Raw genomic sequence first — 22,185 nt, 5'->3', positions numbered from 1 at the left:
GTTTAGGTAATTGTTCTAATATAGGCTAAAAGAAATATAAAAAGAAGAGAGTAAGCTCTCCCCTTCCTTAGTACCTCTTACTTTTCACCACAATATTTCTTTCTCCCATATATGTCATTAGGCATATGCTGCAAATGCCACTGGAAAAATAAATATTAATATCCACATTTTTTTTCTTAAACTGGGAGACAAATTATGTGAATGAAAATGATTTCAGAAAAAAAGAAAAGGGGCGCCTGGGTGGCTCAGTCGGTTAAGTGTTCGACTCTTGATTCAGTTCAAGTCATGATCTCAGGATCATGAGATCAAGCCCTGTGTTGGGTTCCACACCTGAGTGGTCAATCTGCTTGATATTCTCTGTCTCTACCTCCCTTGGCCCTCCCTGCCCATGTTTACTGTCTCTCTCTCTCGCTCTCAAATCTTTAAAAAAAATTTTTTTAAGGAAAATAGAAAAGAATTTATTTTATTTATCTCATTTATTCATGTTAATGTAAGTCAGGTATATTGTGGAAAACTAAACTGCTGTCTCTGAATAACAGAAGTAACTAGATGGCAAGTAGAAATTAGCCTAGGGAAAAATTAAAAATAGAAAATATTTTTTAAAGAATCTTCATTATATTTCTGAAGAAAATACAGTCAGGAAATAGTATAATCATTTTCTTTCAAGGAGCTGTGAGTTTAAAGAATTTGGGATTACCTTAATGTTGGCAGTTTTAATAATATGGTATTTCTTCTTAGAAAGTCAGCCTTAACTGAAAATTTGTAAATGCCTTTAATTGGCTTTTCTTTAGGATTCAGGTGTTCACTTATGTGTTATCGATGACTCCAATGAGCATATGCTTACTGTGTGGGATTGGCAGAAAAAATCAAAAGGAGCAGAAATAAAGGTAAATCAAAAGAATTTTTAATTATTAATTTTTAGAATACATCATTTGTTTTGCAGATCCTGGAAAGTATATTGCATATCCTTAAGTTGCAAGAGCATAACAATTGGCCATATTCGTTAGATTTATTGATTTGCCATCATTCTAGTGATATTAAGGATACCATTCTTAAAATAATGTATTTTTTTAAACAACTATTTATAGTCTATAGTTTCTGTGATAGTATCTACAGATCCTGAGGTCAATTCTTAAAGTATTCTTAAGATAAAATAGTTAAGCACCTCAACCAAATTCCATTGGTATTTCAGACACATTGTGCTACTGAAATGCCAAAGTAGATGGTTATCTCCTCTCAAAATTAACTCTGAATACTCTACCTGGTTTCTTCTTAACAAAATTTGTTACTTCATTCAATCTTTAAAGTTTTAAAAATCTAAAGGAAAAATTCATCCTAGGAATATAACTGACATAACCAAAAAGCATATGTAACGGTAAGTTTTTTGGTCTTAATTACATGTATGGGATTATTACGTAAAATGCTACAGCATTTATAATTGGTGTAGAATAGGGTTGATCCCTTTGTGTGGATCAGGCTATAACTTGTAAGAAAAGAATATAACTATGTTCATATGGGTGGAAATGGCCTCCCTCTGACAGGCTTTCAGAGGGATTCAGAATGACAGGATAACTATAAAAAGCCTGTGACATATTTGCTGTACTCTTAAATAACATCACATTCCTCTTTAGTTGTGCACTCTCTCTCTCTTAGCAGTTTTGTTTGGTATAAGCTTCAAGCTTTCAGCTCGTTCGTCAAAAACATTCTTTTAAATAGTGTAAGTTAATCTTTTGAAAGAAATAGAGTAGAGTGATTGTACTTGAAAAGAATATGACATGTCAGGAAACCTCAAATCTTGAAAAACATAAATGAGGATATAGATTGTCTTTCAGCCATCATTCAGAGTAATTTAACATTGAAACATGGGGACGTTATACTGAAGTGAAATGGGTGAATTTTGATCCTTTGTAGTAAAGGCTACCAGATGAGGTCTTGTGGTTTTCCTCCTACTGGCCACTCTTTGATCTCCTTTCCAGGACCTTAAATGTTAGTATTCTTCAGAGTTATATCCCATGTCCTCCACTGGTATCACATATGCTCTTATGGCCTTAGTTATTGTCTGTTGTGTCCCATATCAATTAACTCTAACCCATCTCTCTCTCACACACTTAAACCTGTATTTCTTGTTGCCTGCTAGGGATCTTTATTTGAATGTCGTCTCCCGCAAGTCAAATCAACATGTCCCATTCTGCACTAATCATCTTCCTTAGCCCTCAACCAGTTTCGCCTCCCACCACGTTCCACATACTTGGGAAAGCTAGAAACTCTTTTCCCCTTGCTTGTCACACTTAAGCTCTATATCCCAGATGTCTGTATTAGAGCTCTTTCCAGTGCAAATGACTACAAAACAACTTAAAGATAACTTAAAGAGAATTTATTGATTCATGGTTAGGGAGAAAAAGAACACATCTAGAAAAAGTCGGAGGGGAATTTTATCTCAGGAATGACTTTATTCAGGGACTGGATCACTGATTCTCTTCTCTCTCCTCCTTTTGCTGTGTGTTGACCTTATTCTCTTCTGCTGTAGGTGAGCTCTGTTTTTGCTGAAGTCACAGAAATGTGGGGAGTTGGTATATACCTAGTTAAAGTTTAAAATTCAGTAAGGCAACTTCAAAACGTTATTGACAGAAATTAAAGAAGACCTAAATAAAATGGAAGAATATACAATAACATGGATAGAAGAAAATATTATGAAGCTGTTACTTCTCTGCATATTATTTTGTATTTTCAACATGGTCAGAATCCCAGCATGATTTTCATGGAAGTTGACAAGCTGAGTATGTGTGGAAATATGAAGGAATAAGAGTAGACAAAAACAACAAGGTTGATGAGTGTGTGAGGTAACTGGAATTCTCATACACTGCTGTGTATTGAACACAGAAATCAGCACAGCCATTTTTGGAAAACTGTTTGGCATTACCTTCTAAAGTTGAACATACATATGTGCATATTCTCTACCGTCCTGTTCCACTCTTAGGTATAAACCCAACAGAAGTATATCCATGTGTTGGCCAAAAGACAACTAACCAAAATTAAAATCGTAGCCAAAAAAAGGGAAGTTACCCAAATGCTATCAGTAGGAGAATGAGTAAATCAATAATGTGGTCTTTACATACAAAGAAATACAATACAGCAATGAGAATGAACAAATTACAACATGTGCTCCAATATGAAGTGAATCTCACAAATGTAATGTAGATAAAATGGGGTCAGACAAAGGAGTACATTCTGTATGATTCCATTTAAATAAAGTACTCTGCTGCTACAAATTAGGATCATGGTTACTTGAGCAGACATAGGAGATATTGTCTAGAAAAGATATCTAAGTTGTTTCTGGAATGTTAGAAATGTTCTTCTCCTTGTTCTAGATACGGTACAGAAGTGTGTTCAGTTTGTGAAAATTTATCAAGCTATGTATGTACTTAGGATTTGAGTACTTTCCTATATATATAATATAAACTGAATAAACAATAGCTAACGATAAACAGCTGTACAAGCATGTATATTTTACCTCACTGTTGTTTGAATTAAGTTTGCTTTTGCCATAAAATATATGATAATTCAGTTGTGATTTACTGAAAATATAGAAATATGCTTTTTTAAAAATATCAATTCAGTAATTTTAGTGAAAAAACTGTATTTGTAATTCCTTATGACTCTCATGCCTGTTTTCTTCCACTGTCTCACTCCAGTTCTTTTAAACTTAACTCCTGTCCTTTCTAGGTTTTTTTGAGGAAAGAACATAAAACTTCTTAGTTTTTTGTTTTTTTCATTTCTATAGGTATCAGTAGTGACCGTTCTGTATCTACTTTTTAAGTCTTCAGCCTGATGATGAATCTCTAAATCAGTAATATTTTGGTCAATAGTAATAATACCAAGAAAGATAAGACTGTCATTTTGATGGGAAAAAAAAAAAAAGTCTGTCTTTGCGATAGAATGTACATGGCTCTTGCGTTTGCTAGTTTTAGTGTACTTTTACCTGAATGTGTAAGAAATTAAAAGAATCTAAAACTAATTAAGTTGTCTTCCTAGTGCAGACTTATTATATGTAAATAGCATAAAAGATGATACAGTAGTAAGAGGACATCAAATTTAAATCATTATTCTAAAAATCTATTAAAATTTTTCAGGAAAATTGATCTTTGAAGAAAAGGCATTTTCTCAAAATGTTTCCCAGTCTCGATTGTCAATAGCTATAATTGGTACTTGATGGCGATAAGGATATACATTCATCTAAAGCTTTATTTCTCTGTCCACAGACAACAAATGAAGTTGTTTTGGCTGTGGAGTTCCATCCAACAGATGCAAATACCATAATAACATGTGGTAAATCTCATATCTTTTTCTGGACCTGGAGTGGCAGTTCACTAACAAGAAAACAGGGAATTTTTGGGGTAAGGATCAGAATGTTATAACTTCATTTTAAAACTTGATTTTTTTAATCGTTGAGTAAATGAACATCATGCCAAAGGGAAAACTGAAAATTCTCATTGTTTCATTGTAGAAATATGAAAAACCAAAATTTGTGCAGTGTTTAGCATTCTTGGGGAATGGAGATGTTCTTACCGGCGACTCAGGTGGAGTCATACTTATATGGAGCAAAACTACTGTAGAACCCACCCCCGGGAAAGGGCCTAAAGGTACAGTATTTACAGTATTCTCACATTAAAGTCACATCATGCCGTTGCAGGCTGGCTCTTACTCCTCAAATTGCCTTTGGTTTTTAAGCTTTTTCATGATCTGTTTTTTAAAATTAAATTCTTTATGGTTATTCACTGAGCCTATATAACCTACATTTGACTATATTCAACCTTTCCTTTTAGGAGGTTAATACAAAGTAGTTAGAGATGATATAGATAAATGTTAATTTAAGCAGTATAAAGATTAAGAGAGAAATCATCCTGATAGTTAGTGTTTTATGAAGCCTTCACAGAAGAAATGGTATTGAAGCTACACCATAACAAATGTACAAGACTACAAAAGTACAAAAGATATGGAACCTTGATCAGTTTAGGGAAACAGTGCAAGCAAAGGCAGAAGGATGGCTGTGAATGTGAGGCATCCAGGATAATGTGAATCAGTTTGTCATGTAAAAGTTAACAGACAAGAGCTAGCCAATTTGAAGGGAATTTTATTTTGTTTTATTTTTTAAAGATTTTATTTATTTGACAGCAGAAGCAGGGCAAACAGGAGAGGGAGAAGCAGGCTCCCCACTGAGGCAGGAGCCCAGTGCAGGGCTCGATCCCAGGACCCTGGGATCATGACCTGAGCCAAAGTCAGCCGCTTAAGCGACTAAGCCGCCCAGGCACTCCAGGAAATTTGATTTTAAAAAATAGTAGTGTTTTGTAATTCCTACTATCAGTTTAATATATACTAAGTAATTGATAATTTAAGTAGGGATTAAGATACAGATTTTTTGAGTTATACACAAGAATCCTTAAAACTGGTTGTTGAGCTCACCATAGAAGAAGAGTTATGAGGCCAAGGGTCCTTTATCCCCCAGTTAGATAACCAAAAAAGTAATACCTGCAAGTATTACAGAAGTGAAATTTAAAAAGAAAAAAAGGTAACAAGATAGAACTCTTTATTTAGTGCCCCTGAAGAAGGGAGGAGAGAGTTTCTAGGATTATCAGTGCTATAGAACATCAAGAATAAAAACCAAGAACCAACCATTAGTAGTTTGCAATATCAATAGAACATTAAGGCCCCAAAACACTATAGAGCAGCCAGTCTCAAAATGGAGAATTTTGAGAATCCAAGAAGAAAATGGAATGGTAAGTAGAGAGCTACTAGAGTCAGTCAGTCTTTTTAAGGTTGCCTAAAACCCGAAAGTAAAATGGGAATTGCTGGTAAAGCGGAGGAGACTAAAAAGAGAGAGATGAGAATACCTGGATTGGGCATATGATGAGGAATTATCCTTGAAAAAGAGCAAGACCCTCCATCTTATTCTGAGACTGGAACCTTAGGAGTGGAGATATCTTATGTGGGTAAATGGCGGGTGGGGGAAGGTCTTGCAGGATGACCTTGATCTCAGTAAAGGCAGCTCTGTTAAAGACTTGTATTGAAGTTTTTATTTTTATTTTATTTTATTTTTAAAGATTTTATTTATTTATTCGACAGAGATAGAGACAGCCAGCGAGAGAGGGAACACAAGCAGGGGGAGTGGGAGAGGAAGAAGCAGGCTCACAGCGGAGGAGCCCGATGTGGGGCTCGATCCCACAACGCCGGGATCACGCCCTGAGCCAAAGGCAGACGCCTAACCGCTGTGCCACCCAGGCGCCCCTGAAGTTTTTATTTTTAATGGATTGAAAAAGAATAGTAATGTAGTAAAGCATCACATAATCAGACCCTGTTACTTTAGAATTCTACTTGTTGGAATTGGGGTCCTGCTGAAACCTTTGTCTTATCTATGGATATTGGTCATCTTATAATAAATAATAAAACCAAACCCCTATAAATTTAGAGATATTATTTTCTAAACAATTAATGATTAAAACTATCCTTATCGAGTCTCAAAAGCCTGTTTCCAAGGATCTTAACAGCTGATAATTAGTAGTTATTTATAGTATAGTAATAAAGAATGATAATCCTAATTACTACATTTGTGGCACATTTCCTACCTTTCTCCTCTCCTTTTCCCAAAATAGCAACAGACTAGAGGGTTCCGTCCCCCTTGGGCTGGGTCTGGTGGTTTCTGTGAGGGCAGTATACATGTCCATGTTACAAAATGGGAGAGAGGAGGGAAAAAGAATAAACTCATAGTTTGGTCCCCTTCTTCTTTTTCTTACTACGGCCCCTCTTCCCAGCCCCCATGGTGGGCATTGGCATTTCTTTAGCTTTACCTCAAATTGATTGTCCTCAGAAATACAGATATATTCTTTTATTTTTTTAAAAGAATTTATTTATTTGAGAGAAAGAGTGCGCATGAGAGAGCACAAGTAGGGGGAGCGGCAGAAGGAGGGGGAGAGGGAGAAGCAGGCTCCCTGCTGAGCCGGAAGGCCGATGTGGGACTCCATCCCAGGACCCTGGGATCATGACCTGAGCCAACGGCAGATGCTTAACCGACTGAACCATCTAGGTGCCCTAGTACAGATATATCTTTATTTTTATAAAGTCCCATTTGCACCCGAACGCACGAGTCCACTTTGCCCTTTCCTATGGTAGATGAAAAAATTCGAGGAATGGCACTGAAAATAGCCTTTTTTTAACCCCATTTTTCCTTATTGTTTAAGAAAAATAAAGCTGAAAAAATATCCAGAGTACCGTGCTTCCTTCAAAGTAGAAGGTTATGAGAGAAAAATTATAGACCTTGTTCTAAAATCAGTGAGCTGGGAACAGAGAGAGATCCTTTATTAACAGCAACAGGTTGTAGCAGCAGAAAGAAAACTAGCTGAACCAATCAGACTCTTGAGAATCCACAAGAAAAGAGGTGGAGGTTGACAGGGAACCAACCGGGGGTTCCTGAGACATTTCCCCTAGGAAATGGCAGAGCGGTGCACCCTGGTTTCTCTTATTCATCCATCCTCACCTTAAGCACACTGAAACAACTTCCCTTTGTCTCCCCAGAGTCTCTGCATCGGACTGTGGAAATCATGACAAATAACTTATGAATAAGGGAATTCTTGTTTCTCAGAAGAAAAGCCCTAATTTACATGTCTGTCTTCTCTAATAGACTTTCCCAGGACTAACACAATGTCTGGCGTTTGGTACTAGCTGTTTGCAAATTATTTGTTAAACATTTTGTTAAGGAAATGACTTTAGTCTTACCTTTGGGTGTTAGTGTAGGAATAAAAGTTGATGAAAGCACTGTTTTCATGAAAATGTGGAATTTGTAGCCTTGTAAATTTCTTACGATTGTGCAGAGTTTTATACTGTATTTTGGGACATATACTACAATAGTGTTTTCCATATCCGTTCAGCTGAATTTCTAAGTTTGGTGGGTGAATTGGATAGAAGTTAATCCTTAAATTGTATTACGGGTGATCCTGATCTCAGTCACTGGCTGTGCGTTCTTTAGCTTCTTTTGTCCGGTTTAGGTTCAAATTTCATAAGAAGGATGGCAGTGGATTGAGGAATCTTAAGAAAAAAGAAAGAACAATGATACTATCAACTACCTTTCCCACTCATCTGTTTTCTTTTTCCTGGGCTCATTTGCTCAGTATTAGAAATGTGAGGAAGAGCATTGTCTACCAAAACAGTGACTTAAATTGTTGGCATGTTATCCTCCAACACTAAGCAGACTGTGTGCTGAGGTGGGAGGCAGGGAGAGGTTTTTATTTTGGTTCTTGTCTAAAAAACTTGTGGCTTAGCCTTTGTGCCAAGAAAATCTGCATGTGAACATATAGGAAGTAGGAAATCTAATCTTTGTAAACTGCTGGGCACATGAAATGGACTGTATTATACTCTGCCACATGACTAATCCTGTTATGGGCAAACTTGTTAAGAATTTTGTTTCTTCCTTTACATTTAAGGGTTTCGGTTCTGTAAGTATGGCTAGAGGAAGGGTTTGATGAGTGCAGTGAAATAAATGTATAAGCTTAGATCAGAACATTCAAAGTTCCCATTTTTAAATTCTTGCCCAAAATTTCAATAGACTGATCCGTTTTGCATATTCCCTGATATGTATTTCTGCATCCATGGCTGGCAGCCTTTTCAACCAAAAATACTGTGATAACATGTCTAATAAAGGAATATTTTTAGATGGCAGAAGTTTAATTTCATAACTGATTCATAAAGTGTACAACATATACATATGATTTGATATATTGTATATATGCCAAATGATTACTACAAATTCTTAAGATTTACTGTCAGGATCTTTCAGTATGCAATATAGTATTGTTAATTATAGTCACCATGCTGTGTATTATTTTTTATTTATTTATTTATTTTTAACGATTTATTATTATTATTATTATTATTATTATTATTATTATTATTATATTAGTCACCATACAGTACATCCCCGGTTTCCGATGTAAGGCTCGATGATTCATTAGCTGCGCATAACACCCAGTGCACCATGCAATACGTGCCCTCCCTATTACCCACCACCGGTCCATCCCATCCCCCCACCCCCCTCCCCTCTGAAGTCCTCAGTTTGTTTCTCATAGTCCATAGTCTCTCATGTTTCATTCCCCCTTCTGATTACCCCCCCCTTTCTTTATCCCTCTCTTCCCCTACCGATCATCCTAGTTCTTATGTTCCATAGATGAGAGAAATCATATGATAGTTGTCTTTCTCTGCTTGACCTATTTCACTTAGCATTATCTCCTCCAGTGCTGTCCATGTTGTAGCAAATGTTGAGAACTCGTTCTTTCTGATAGCTGAGTAATATTCCATCGTATATATGGACCACAACTTCTTAATCCAGTCATCTGTTGAAGGGCATCTCGGCTCCTTCCACAATTTAGCTATTGTGGACATTGCTGCTATGAACATTGGGGTGCATATGGCCCTTCTCTTCACTACGTCTGTATCTTTGGGGTAAATACCCAGTAGTGCAATGGCTGGGTCATAGGGTAGCTCAATTTTTAACTTTTTAAGGGACCTCCACACTGTTTTCCAGAGTGGCTGTACCAACTTGCATTCCCACCAACAATGTAGGAGGGATCCCCTTTCTCCACATCCTCTCCAACAATTGTTGTTTCTTGCCTTGTCTATTTTTGCCATTCTAACTGGCGTAAGGTGGTATCTCAGTGTGGTTTTGATTTGAATTTCTTTGATGGCTAATGATTTTGAACATTTTTTCATGTGTCTGTTAGCCATTTGTATGTCTTCATTGGAAAAGTGTCTGTTCATATCTTCTGCCCATTTTTTGATTTGTTTATTTGTTTCTCGTGTATTGAGTTTGAGAAGTTCTTTGTAGATCTTGGATACCAGTCCTTTATCTGTAGTGTCATTTGCAAATATATTCTCCCATTCCGTGGGCTGCCTCTTAGTTTTTCTGACTGTTTCCTTGGATGTGCAGAAACTTTTAATCTTGATGAAGTCCCATAAGTTCATTTTATCTTTTGTTTCTCTTGCCTTTGGGGATGTGTCATGAAAAAGGTTGCTTTGGCCGATGTCATAGAGGTTGTTGCCTATGTTCTCCTCTAGAATTTTGATGGATTCCTGTCTCACATCGAGGTCTCATCCATTTGGAGTTTATTTTTGTGTATGGTGTGAGATAGTGGTCAAGTTTCATTCTCTTGCATGTAGCTGTCCAGTTTTCCCAGCACCACTTATTGAAGAGACTGTCTTTTTCCCACCGGATGTTTTTTCCTGCTTTATCAAATATTAGTTGCCCAAAGAGCCGAGGGTCCATTTCTGGGCTCTCTATTCTGTTCCATTGGTCTATGTGTCTGTTTTTGTGCCAGAACCATGCTGTCTTTGTGATCACAGCTTTGTAGTACAGCTCGAAATCCGGCATTGTGATGCCCCCAGCTTTGTTTTTCCTTTTCAACAGTTCCTTGGAGATTCGGGGCCTTTTCTGTTTCCATACAAATTTAAGGACTGTTTGTTCCAGTTCTTTGAAAAATGTCCTTGGTATTTTGATCGGGATAGCATTGAAAGTGTAGATTGCTCTGGGTAGCATGGACATTTTAACTATGTTAATTCTTCCGATCCATGAGCATGGAATATCTTTCCATCTTTTTATGTCTTCCTCAATGTCTTTCAAGAGTGATTTATAGTTTCTAGAATATAGGTCCTTTACGTCTCTGGTTAAGTTAATTCCAAGGTAACGTATGGTTTTTGGTGCTATTGTAAATGGAATGGATTCCCTAATTTCTCTTTCTTCGGTCTCGTTATTCGTGTATAGAAATGCAACTGATTTCTGAGCATTTATTTTGTATCCTGCCACGTTACTGAATTGCTCTATAACTTCTAATAGTTTGGGAGTGGCTTCTTTTGGGTTTTCCATATAGAGTATCATGTCATCTGCAAAGAGAGACATTTTGACTTCTTCTTTGCCAATTTGAATACCTTTGATCCCTTTTTGTTGTCTGATTGCTGTTGCAAGGACTTCTAGTACTATGTTGAATAATAGTGGCGAGAGTGGGCATCCTTGTCGAGTTCCTGATCTTAAGGGAAAGGCTTCCAGCTTTTCCCCATTGAGAATAATATTTGCAGTAGGCTTTTCATAGATGGCTTTTATGAGATTGAGAAATGTACCTTCTATTCCTACACTCTGAAGGGTTTTAATCAGGAAAGGATGCTGTATTTTGTCAAATGCTTTTTCGGCATCGATTGAGAGGATCATATGGTTCTTGAGTCTTTTCTTGTTGATATGATGTATCACGCTGATTGATTTGCGAATATTAAACCACGCTTGCATCCCAGGTATGAATCCCACTTGATCGTGATGGATAATCCTTTTAATGTACTGTTGGATTCTATTAGCAAGTATCTTGTTGAGGATTTTGGCGTCCATATTCATTAGGGAAATCGGTCTGTAATTCTCCTTTTTGATGGGGTCTTTGCCTGGTTTGGGGATCAAGGTAATATTGGCCTCATAGAATGAGTTTGGTAGCTTTCCTTCTGTTTCTATTTTTTGAAATAGCTTTAGGAGAATAGGTATTATTTCTTCTTTGAATGTTTGGTAGAATTCCCCAGGAAAACCGTCCGGGCCTGGAGTTTTGTTATTTGGAAGGTTGTTTATCACTGACTCAATCTCTTCATAATTAATTGGCCTGTTTAAGGAATCAATTTCTTCCGGTTTCAATCTTGGTAGTCTATAGGTTTCCAGGAAGGATTCCATCTCTTCCAGATTGCTGAGTTTATTGGCATATAGCTGTTGATAAAAATTTCTAATAATCCTTCCAATTTCAATGGTGCTCGTCGTGACCTCTCCTTTTTCATTCATAATTTTAATAATCTGGGTCCTTTCTCTTTTCTTTTGGATAAGTCTTGCCAGTGGTCTGTCAATTTTATTGATTCTCTCCAAGAACCAGCTTCTAGTCCTGTTGATCTGCTCTACTGTACTTCTGGTTTCTGCTTGATTGATTTCAGCTCTAATTTTGGTCAACTGCTTCCTCGTGCGTGGATTAGGCCTGTCCCTCTGTTGCTGTTCCAGCTTCTTGAGGTGAGAATATAAAAACTGCATTTTAGATTTTTCTATTCTTTTGAGTGAGGCTTGGATGGCTATGTATTTCCCCCTTAGGACTGCCTTTGCAGTATCCCATAGGTTTTGGACTATTGTATTTTCATTCTCATTGGTCTCCATAAATTGTTTAATTTGATTTTTGATTTCCTGGTTTATCGAGTCATTCCTGAGCAGGATGGTTCTTAGTCTCCAAGTGTTTGAGTTTCTTCCAAATTTTTCCTTGTGGTTGAGTTCCAATTTCAGAGCGTTGTGGTCTGAGAATATGCAGGGGATAATTTCAATCTTTTGGTATCGGCTGAGACCTGTTTTGTGTCCCAGAACATGGTCTATTCTTGAGAATGTTCCATGGGCATTAGAATAGAATGAGTATTCTTTGGTTCTGGGGTGTAGTGTTCTATATATATCTATGAGGTCCAAATCGTTGAGTATGGCATTCAAAGCCTTTGATTCTTTGCTTAGTTTTTGCCAGGGTGTTCTGTCTATTTCTGATAGTGGAGTGTTGAGGTCCCCTACTATTAATGTATTTTTATTTATATGTCTCTTTATTCTGGTTAAGAGTTGGCTTGTGTATCTTGCTGCTCACCTGTTGGGGGCATATATATTTATAATTGTCATATCCACTTGTTGAATACTTCCCTTAAGAATAATATAGTGCCCTTCTGCGTCTCTAACTATAGTCTGTAGTTTAAAATCCAATTTATCTGATAGGAGAATTGCTACCCCAGCTTTCTTTTGAGGTCCATTTGCGTGAAAGATGGTACTCCATCCCCTTACTCTCAGTCTGAATGCATCTTTGGGTTTGAAATGAGTCTCTTGTAGACAGCAAATGGATGGGTCATTTCTTTTTATCCAATCTGCAACCCTGTGGCGTTTTATGGGATGGTTCAAACCATTTACATTAAGACTGAGTACTGAGAGATATGATTTTAATGTTGCCATGTTGCCAGTAAAGTCTTTGTTTGTATTGGCTGTGACTTTCTGTTCTGTATCACTCTTGGGGCCTTTTTACTTTTATAGAACTCCCCGTAATATCTCCTGTAGGGCTGGTTTCGTGGTTACAAAATTGGTTAGTGACTGGCGATTCTGAAATGTCTTTATTTCTCCATCAATTCTGAATGACAGCCTTGCTGGATAAAGGATCCTTGGCTGCATGTTTTTCTCTGAAAGAGCTTTAAATATGCTCCCCCAACCCTTTCTCTCATTCCAGGTCTGTGTAGACAGGTCTGACGTAATTCTGATGCTTTTGCCTTGGTACGTGAGAAATTTCTTTGCCCTGGCCGCTTTCAATACTGTATCCTTGCATCTAATATTTGCGAATTGCACTATGACGTGACGTGGCGTAGGTTTGTCATGGTTGAGCTTGGGAGGGGTCCTCTCTGCCTCTTGGACACGAATGTTTGTTTCCCTTGCTAGATTAGGGAAGTTTTCAGCTACAATTTGTTCAAATATCTCTTCTAGACCTCTGTTTTTTCTCCACCCCCTCGGGGATGCCGATGATTCTAACATTGGATCGTTTCATTGAGTCAGTAATCTCCCGTAACCTACATTCGTGGGCGTGGATTTTTTTAAGACCATCTTCTATTTTCATTTTTTCCTCTATTAACCCATCCTCCAATTCACTAACCCGTTCCTCTGCTTCTGCGACCCTGGCCGTCAGAGCCTCTAGTTTTGCCTGCATTTGGCTCATAGAATTTTTAATTTCTGTCAGATTCGCTCTCATTTCTGTCCTTAGGGATTCTATATTCTCAGTAACCTTTTCGTTAATAGTTTTTTCAATTCTACTCATCATTTTGACCATCGTTACTCTGAATTCCATTTCTGATAATTTGGTTACATCCATATCCATTATTTCTGTGGCAGAGGCCATAGACTCACTGTCTTTTCTTTGCTGCGGGGGGCTTCTCCTTCTTGTCATTCTGATGAGGAGAAGTTGCGGGGTTGTCCAGAGCCCAAATTATTGACTGGGTCCCAGGCCGTGCCCCTTGTTTTATAGGGATCTTAGGGATGTGGGCTTCTTCTTTAAAGATTTTAGTTATTTATGTGGCAGCCAACCAGCGAGAGAGGGAACAGAAGCAGGGGAGTGGGAGAGGAAGAAGCAGGCTCCCAGCCGAGGAGTCCGATGAGGGACTCCTTTCCGGAACGCCGGGATCACGCCCTAAGCCGAAGGCAGGCGCTCAATGACTGCGCCACCCAGGCGCCTCGGGTTGTGGGCTTCTTGATTTTGCAGCCTGCCTTCTGGGGGAGGGGCCTGCCGCGCCGATACTCAGGCAGCCCTGTTTGGGTAGAGTCTCCGCGTCCCCTGCGAGGGGGGATGGGGATGGGCACTCTCTGAGCCGGTATTTCCAGGCTTTTGTTCTCTGGCGGCTTTCCCTGGCGGTTTGCTGTGCCTCTTCTGAGAGTCAGAGCAGCAGCGGCCAAATTTCAGCCTCTGTCACAGAACAGAGGGATTGCGGCCCGTTCTCTACTAATGTTCTGGCCACTTTAACTCTGTTTCTGTTGGTGCTGCTCAACCCTGCAGCGTCCCGGGATGTGCGCCCCACACCCGGCGTCCCAGCCCTCACTTCCAGGGCCGGCGCGTCTCTGTCCTTTGTGTTTCTAACGCCGCCAGCCGCCAGCCGCCCCGCGCGCGCTCCCGGATCTCCCGGTCTCAGTCTGGATCCAGTGAGCACACCGGGATTCCGGTGTTCCGCGAGATGCCTGGTGGCGCGCGTTCACGGCTCACGGTCTCAGTCTGCTGTTTTGCGGGTGCCGTCCGCGAGCCCCGCCCGCTCTCCCGTGCAAGTGGCTACCGCTTCCCGGCGCCCGAACACGGCGGCTCCCTCCCCCTTCCGTTTATCTTCCGGTATCTGTGCACAGTTTCACGGCTCCCCGCTTCGTACCTCAATACTCAGCGCTGGAGATGTTCATTTGTAGAGATCCAGATGCGTCTTCCTGCGTCTCAGGCTGGTTCCATGGTTGTTTAGGCTGGTCTGGTACCTATCCAGCTCGACTCGGAGGACCGGCTGAAAACGGTGTCTCCTACTCCTCCGCCATCTTAACTCCACCCATGCTGTGTATTATTACATCCCCAGAACTTACTTATAACTGGATGTTTCTGCCTTTTGACCATTGTGACCTATTTCCTCCACCACCATCTCTGACAACCACCAGTCTGTTCTGTTTCTGTTAGTTCATTTTTTTTTTTTTAGATTTTTACTTGTGAGATCATATAGTATTTGTCTTTCTGTGTCTGACTTATTTCACTTAGCATAATACCCTCAAGGTTCATCTGTGTTGTTACAAATGGCAGGATTTCCTTCTTTTTTTAATCCATTGTGTATGTGTGTGTATACCACATTTTCTTTATCAGTTCATCTGCCAATCAACACTTAGGTTGTTTTAGTATTTTCTGTTTATCATGTGAGTACAAGGTACTTATTTCCTACCTATATGAGAAAGTTCAGATTTTTCTTTTATGAAATAATTCGTAAGTTTTAAGTGGGGGGAGGTGAAGTTGAGAATATTACAAGATCATTAAATTTCCATTATTCTTAAATCTTTGCCAAATTCCTCTAAGGAACTAAGAAACACCATTTTACGTGCTCTCCAAATAATCAGCATGAGCACATTTGCCCGGTTGCTAATAATATAACATAAGTTTCAAAGTCTCCCTGACATTTGATTCCATAGTTAAATAGGCACAGAAAGCCCTCCAAACTATCCTTACTTGGCAGGCAAGGTAAACTGCTTTTTAAGGAAACTTTGTTTCTGTTAGAAGAAGAAAGAGGGTATTTGCAATTAAGCTTGGATAGACTTGGCCATGATTACATCTGGAGGTACAATAGGTTTTTAAATTCAAGGATAATTATTTTTCTTGGTAGGTATTTCAAACGTTACTTGGCTTAAATTGGAATGTCAGAAATACAGGCCCATAAGAAAGAAATCTTTGATAATCTGTTTTATTGGTAAATACTATCTAAAGGGAATTTTGATAATGTGTTTAAATTTGAAACACAAATTTTATCTCAGTATTAGGTCCTCAGGAAATAACTCTCATGGGGTAGGAGGCTTGAGAGTGGAAATCTCATGGAGCTGATATTACTTAGATATTTTTATTTTTGATGAAGGATTTGTTCCTCAGGTTTATTTTCTGTTTTCTAACATTCCATCATTCTAGGAAGATTTTAAGTGTTTAATAAGGTTGTCCTGTCTGGAAGTATGGAAGACTGAATTTAAAACAGAAAAACTATTGCATTTTTCTACATTCTGATGGAGATCCATGAAATTCCACATCTCTGCTGTTTGTAATTTCTTGCATGGTACCATGGTACTTTCAGACTCTCTTGTTAATTTGACAATGCATTAGAAAGTAAGCCCTTTGGCTCCCCCCCCCCAACAATAAAAGTTCACACCTCAGGGTGCCTGGTGGCTCAGTCAGTTAAGCGTCCAACTATTGATCTCAGCTTAGGTCTTGATCTCAGGGTCATGAGTTCAAGCCCTACACTGAGCGTGGAGCCTACTTAAAAAAAAAAATCACATCTATCAGACGTCATTTCTCTCTTGGTCACGTCAGGGCCATGATCGATAATTGGTTGGCTGTCTTACTGGACACAGTTGTGTTGGTGTTCAATGTTTAAAGTATTTTTAGTTGATAAATGTTGTAAGCTGAGGCAGTTGATGTGAATAGCAAGTTTGTTGGAGTTCTGCTCCCAGCTCTGCAGATTCGAGCAAGCTCTAATCCAAATCAGGCAAGCCCTTTCCTTTCTCTCTGCCAAATGTACCCATCTCTTAAATATCTGTACCACTAGCTCCCTCATACTGAGTAATTTTTAGAGTCAGCTGTAGCATTCTTTTTTCAAGGATACCAAAGCCCTACAAATTTTAGTTAATTTTTTAAATACAATGGTAGCTCAAATAGATAAGTAAAAGTGAACAATCTCAGTGACAGCTCTATTGAGATGCAGTTCACAGACCATAAAATTCACCCTTTTAAAATGTACAAAATTGATTTTTAGTACATTCACAGAGTTATACACTCATCACCACCATGTAATTTCCAAACATTTTATCACCCCAAAAACAAACACTGGGCCCATTATCAGGCATTTCCCATTTCTTCCTCCCTTCAGCCTCTAGCAACCATTTGTCTACTTTTGGTCTCTGTGGATTTGCCTGTTTTGGACATTTCATGTAAATTGAATCATATAATATATGCTCCTCTGTGACTGGCTTCTTTTATTGGAACCCTAGTGTTTTCAAGGTTCATCCATGTTGTGGCATGTATCAGTACCTCATTCCTTTTTATGGCTGAATAATATCATATATTATGAACATACCATATTTTGTTTATCCATTCTTCCATTGATGAACAATTTAGAAAATGAACAAGTTTTTTCAGTTTTGTTGAGATATAATTGGCATGTAATTTTGTATATGCTTAAGGTATATAATGTAATAATTTGATTTGATGTATGTTTATATTGCAGGACGACTACCACAGTAAGTTTTGTTTATATCCATCACCTCAAATAGTTATAGATTTTACTCTTTTAATGAGAACTTGTGAGATCTACTCTCTTCACAGGTTAATTTTCAAATATATAATACAGTATTGTTAGCTGTAGTCACCATGGTGTGCGTTGAATTCCAAGAACTTATTTATCTTATAACTAGAAGTCTGTACCTTTTAACCACCTTCACTAATTTCTCTCAGTGAATATTTTTAAACCTGTAATTTTTTTTCATTATTCCAAGTGATTTAAGATCTACTTATTGACTTATTTTGGCCATATTAAACAAGGTGCTACTTCCCATTTTTAGCCTCGTAACTAATTCTACAAGGTATCTTCCAAAGAGCTTTTACTCTTGCTCTCCTAGCCTCACTAGCCAGATAAAGAGGTTCATTGAGTTAAGGTATCATGAATACCAAAAAAGGAGTTCTCAGGAAATGAAGTGGTTATAGAGGGTCTGATGGGTGCCTGGCTGGCTCTCTTGGTGGAGCATGAGACTCTTGATCGCAGGGTCACGAGTCTAAGCCCTGTGTTGGGCGTGGAGCCTATGTAATTAATTAATTAAGAGGATCTGATTATATATAAAATATACACACGTATTACCTACATAGCTGACCCTTGAACAAGGGGGGTTTGAATTGCATGGGTCCACTTATACATAGATTTTTTACAGTACTGTAAATGTATTTTTTTTTTAAGATTTTATTTATTTGAGAGAGAGAGAAAGATTACACAAGGGCAGGGGGAAGAAGCAGAGAGAGAAGGAGAGGTGGACTCCCCACTAAGCAGGGAGCCTGATGGCGGGGCTCAACCCCAGGACCCTGACACATGATCTGAGCCAAAGGCAGAAGCTTAACCAGCTGAGCCACCCAGGTGCCCTTCTTACAATTTTCTCAATAATATTTTCTCTAGCTTTATTGGAAGAATACAGTATGTAATACATACAACATACAAAAGATGTGTTAATTGATTATTGATGTTATCAGTAAGGCTTCCTCTCAACAGTAGGCTATTAGTAGTTAAGTTTTGGGGTAAGTTTTGGTACACCTAACCCCTGTGTTGTTCAGTGGTCAGGGTTGTGTGTATGTGCGTGTATGTGTTTATATATACACATATAAATTATTTGTTTTTTAATCTCCACGTGGACTTAAAGTATTTTTTTATGGACCTGCCTTGTCCCTTCCTGGGTACTTGTAAAGTGCTATGGACATGTAAGAAAGCTGGGCTATATTCAGCCATCACATTGGTACAACCAGACCATTTTTAACATCTCTAGTTGGTCAAAAGCCACTGCTCCAGGCTACTAGTGCCCACTTCCACCCCAGTACCTTCCCAGTCCTCCATTTCTTAGCAAGTAAAGGAGGCAGTCCTTGGCAGAGCAGAGGGCCTCCACGTCAACAGTGTTTGTTTTTTTTTAATATTTTTTTATTTGCCAGAGAGAGAGCACAAGCAGGGGGAGCAGCAAGCAGAGGGAGAAGCAGGCTCCCCGCTGAGCAGGGAGCCTGATGCAGGGCTCAGTCCCAGGACCCTGGGATCATCACCTGAGCTGAAGGCAGACGCTTAACCGACTGACCCACCTAGGCATGCCAACAGTGGTTATTAAATGTTAAATATTATGCCTGTTACCTCAGCAGGAAGTGAAGACTTCTTGGGAAGCTTAAAGGAACATTGAGTGAAGACTTGAGTTCTCATCACAGCTTTGTCACTAGCTATGTGGTATCGGTTAAGCCACTTCTATACTTCTGTGTCCTCAGCTCTAAAATCAGAAAAGTAATACCTACCCTACCTACCATGTAGGATGATTATAAGAGATAGTAAGTTCTGAAGCTGATGTATCCTCTGTTGTCTGTGGAATTATCACTACTTCAGCTTATCGTTTTGTAAGAATTATTTTGAAATGTTTTCAGAGTAACTAAATATTGACATAAATGCAAAAGGAGGAACTTTTGATTCTTCACTCTGTAGTTAAAATTTTCTTCCAAAAAGACACTAAAACGTTGGAAAATATCACTAGTGTTTTTATTTTTTCTCTCATCTTATTAGGTGTTTATCAGATCAGCAAACAAATCAAAGCTCATGATGGCAGCGTGTTCACACTTTGTCAGATGAGAAATGGGATGTTATTAACTGGAGGAGGGAAAGACAGAAAAATAATTCTGTGGGATCATGATCTGAATCCTGAAAGAGAAATAGAGGTAAGGATGAAAATTTTAAAATATTAAGTCTCCTGAATGCTTTTCTTTCATCCCACAATAAGTTAACACACTTTGCTGGGAAATTGGTGCACATTTTTATCATTTCATTCTCTCAAAAAAAGGAAAAAGAAAGAAAAAAGGACTATTCATTAAAGTAATTGGAAAGAGTAAAAAAAAAAAAATATATATATATATATATGGGGCAGACTAAGTAGTTTTTATTTCTGAGATTATTTTTTAGTGATTGGAAAATATAACTATGCAGACTTAAAATTAAACATTCATCATATACAGTATCCAACTCTAAGGTATAAAAAACCAGTTTGATTTTAAAACTTGAAAATAATCTTTTAAACAATGGGCTTAATGATAATTGCTAATTATCTATGTACGTGTCTGCTTCTTGTCATGCTCCAAGTGTATCCACAACACCTGACAAGTACTCTGTGCTCAGGGAAAGTTTGCTAATTGAATTGAGGTCTCCGAAAGTTAAATGGTTAAGAATAGTATTCCACAAGTCAGTGATTCTCAAAGCGAGGGCAAAGTTCGCGGAGTTTAGTATTGCTTGTGTGTGTGTGTGTGTGTGTGTGTGTGTGTGTGACTTAAATTTTGAATTTATGCTGTTTTCAACACATAGTATGTTTTCCAGACAAAATCTTTTCTTAAAAAAGAGGATCCCAATAGTACTGCTCTTGGGTTTTATTTCCAAGAAGATAGACAAGAAGTCCAAAGAGTCACTTTATCACAGCCTTAGGTTCATAATGGAAATACCACTTCCTTTAATATTTCTTTTTTTCACAGATAACTCATTTCCTTTGTAATAAAAAACTCCACCATCTGGTTTATTCCTCCCTTTGCCACTTCTAACATCAATTTGGATTAGCTTTGGAATTCAATTATTTGTGCTTTTAGGAGTCACTTTGGGTCCTCCTTCATAAAGAAGAATTGCATTATTTCAGTCATTGCTTGGGCTTACTATCTTATTAATACACCTTTTACCAAGAGTATACCAAGTAGTGCATTAAATGAGATCGATCTCCCTAGGAATCCTATGAAGAAGGACAGTTATAACACTTCACAATATATTGCTTTTTAGTTAACAAAGAAATTTCACATGTGTTATTCTTACATATTCGGTATATATTATTTCCCCATAATACAGATAAATTTGTCTTAGGCTAAATGATGTACCCCAAATAACATAACTGATAAATAACAAAACCAGACCACATTTTTTATGTGGTCTAATAGAACTGTTTCCCCTACACCTAACCCAACTCTTGAAATCATATGAAATATAAATTTAAAATTAACTAAAGCAAAGAATGTTGATAATAATGCATTATAACTTCTGTGTAATAAAATGTAATTGAACAAGAAAACTTATTAGTATAATATTACTATGTGACTTTCAGATTTGGAATTCCGTCATTTATTACCCCATAATTGCTTACAGCTGTAAATGCAGTCTTCAGGCAGTAATTAATACATGTTGTTATGTGTATGGTGACTTTATAAATTTATATTTTAGGTTCCTGATCATTATGGAACAATCAGAGCTGTAGCGGAAGGAAAGGCAGATCAATTTTTAGTAGGCACATCACGAAATTTCATTTTACGGGGAACATTTAATGATGGCTTCCAAATAGAAGTACAGGTAAGATGTATGATTTTAACCATTAACTGCATATTTTTTGATGATACCCTCTGTTTCTTATAACAATGGGTATATTTCATTTTCAGGGTCATACAGATGAGCTTTGGGGTCTTGCCACACATCCCTTCAAAGATTTGCTCTTGACATGTGCTCAGGACAGACAGGTGTGCATGTGGAACTCAGTGGAACACAGGCTAGAGTGGACCAGGCTCGTAGATGTGAGTAAAGCAAAATGTGATCATGATCTCCCCACAGAAACTCCCTAAACTGGCAGTTGGGAGCAGCAAAGGAAAAAGGACTCAGTGTTGGTTAAAACCAAGTGTATTTATATAGTTTAGTAAAGGGGATGAGGTAAGGGGAGAATGTTTAGTCACAAAGTGTAACATGAACCCACTCTAAAGAAGCAAATTAGGGCAAAAGCTCAATTTTTCTGTCAGTTTCAGTAGGGAAAAAAAAAAAAGATTTGACCTATTTATGGAGCATTAATTGTTATAGAAACGTTTGGGCCTCTGGTGGTGGTGCAGTTGAATTCAGTAAGCACTGCTCACTAACAGACTCTACTGTCTTCTTTTGGAGTTGATCTCTTACTGTATTTTCTCCCTCCCCCAGCCAGACAGCCACCTTTTCTAGCCCAAAGGTGTATACACGTTCTTTGCAGACTAAAGAACTGTATACATGTTTGTTATTATCCTTATTGTTCCACTGCCTAGCCACAAGCTGGCTGTCCTTTTCCCTCGCCACTTTGCCAACATAACCCTT

General features: G+C 38.2%; 1 protein-coding gene across 3 annotated transcripts in view; it reads left to right on the top strand.

Moving 5' to 3' along the window:
- The window catches only part of EML4 (EMAP like 4), a 156,630-nt gene that overhangs the window by 104,464 nt on the left and 29,981 nt on the right, over window positions 1-22,185 (top strand). For all 3 annotated transcript variants that reach the window (XM_045809005.2, XM_045809004.2, XM_087863707.1), the window contains 6 exons: window positions 792-887; window positions 4,260-4,394; window positions 4,505-4,640; window positions 19,618-19,769; window positions 21,301-21,426; window positions 21,513-21,644. In XM_045809005.2, coding sequence (XP_045664961.1) covers window positions 792-887; window positions 4,260-4,394; window positions 4,505-4,640; window positions 19,618-19,769; window positions 21,301-21,426; window positions 21,513-21,644 — 777 coding nt within the window. The remainder of the gene's footprint in view (window positions 1-791; window positions 888-4,259; window positions 4,395-4,504; window positions 4,641-19,617; window positions 19,770-21,300; window positions 21,427-21,512; window positions 21,645-22,185) is intronic.

This window comes from Ursus americanus, chromosome 7, assembly GCF_024610735.1.
Source record: "Ursus americanus isolate L20-20 chromosome 7, mUrsAme1.1.p, whole genome shotgun sequence".
In the NCBI taxonomy this organism is placed as follows: domain Eukaryota; kingdom Metazoa; phylum Chordata; class Mammalia; order Carnivora; family Ursidae; genus Ursus; species Ursus americanus.
Note: the sequence above shows the minus strand (reverse complement) of the source record. Positions and strands in the feature narration are given on the sequence as shown.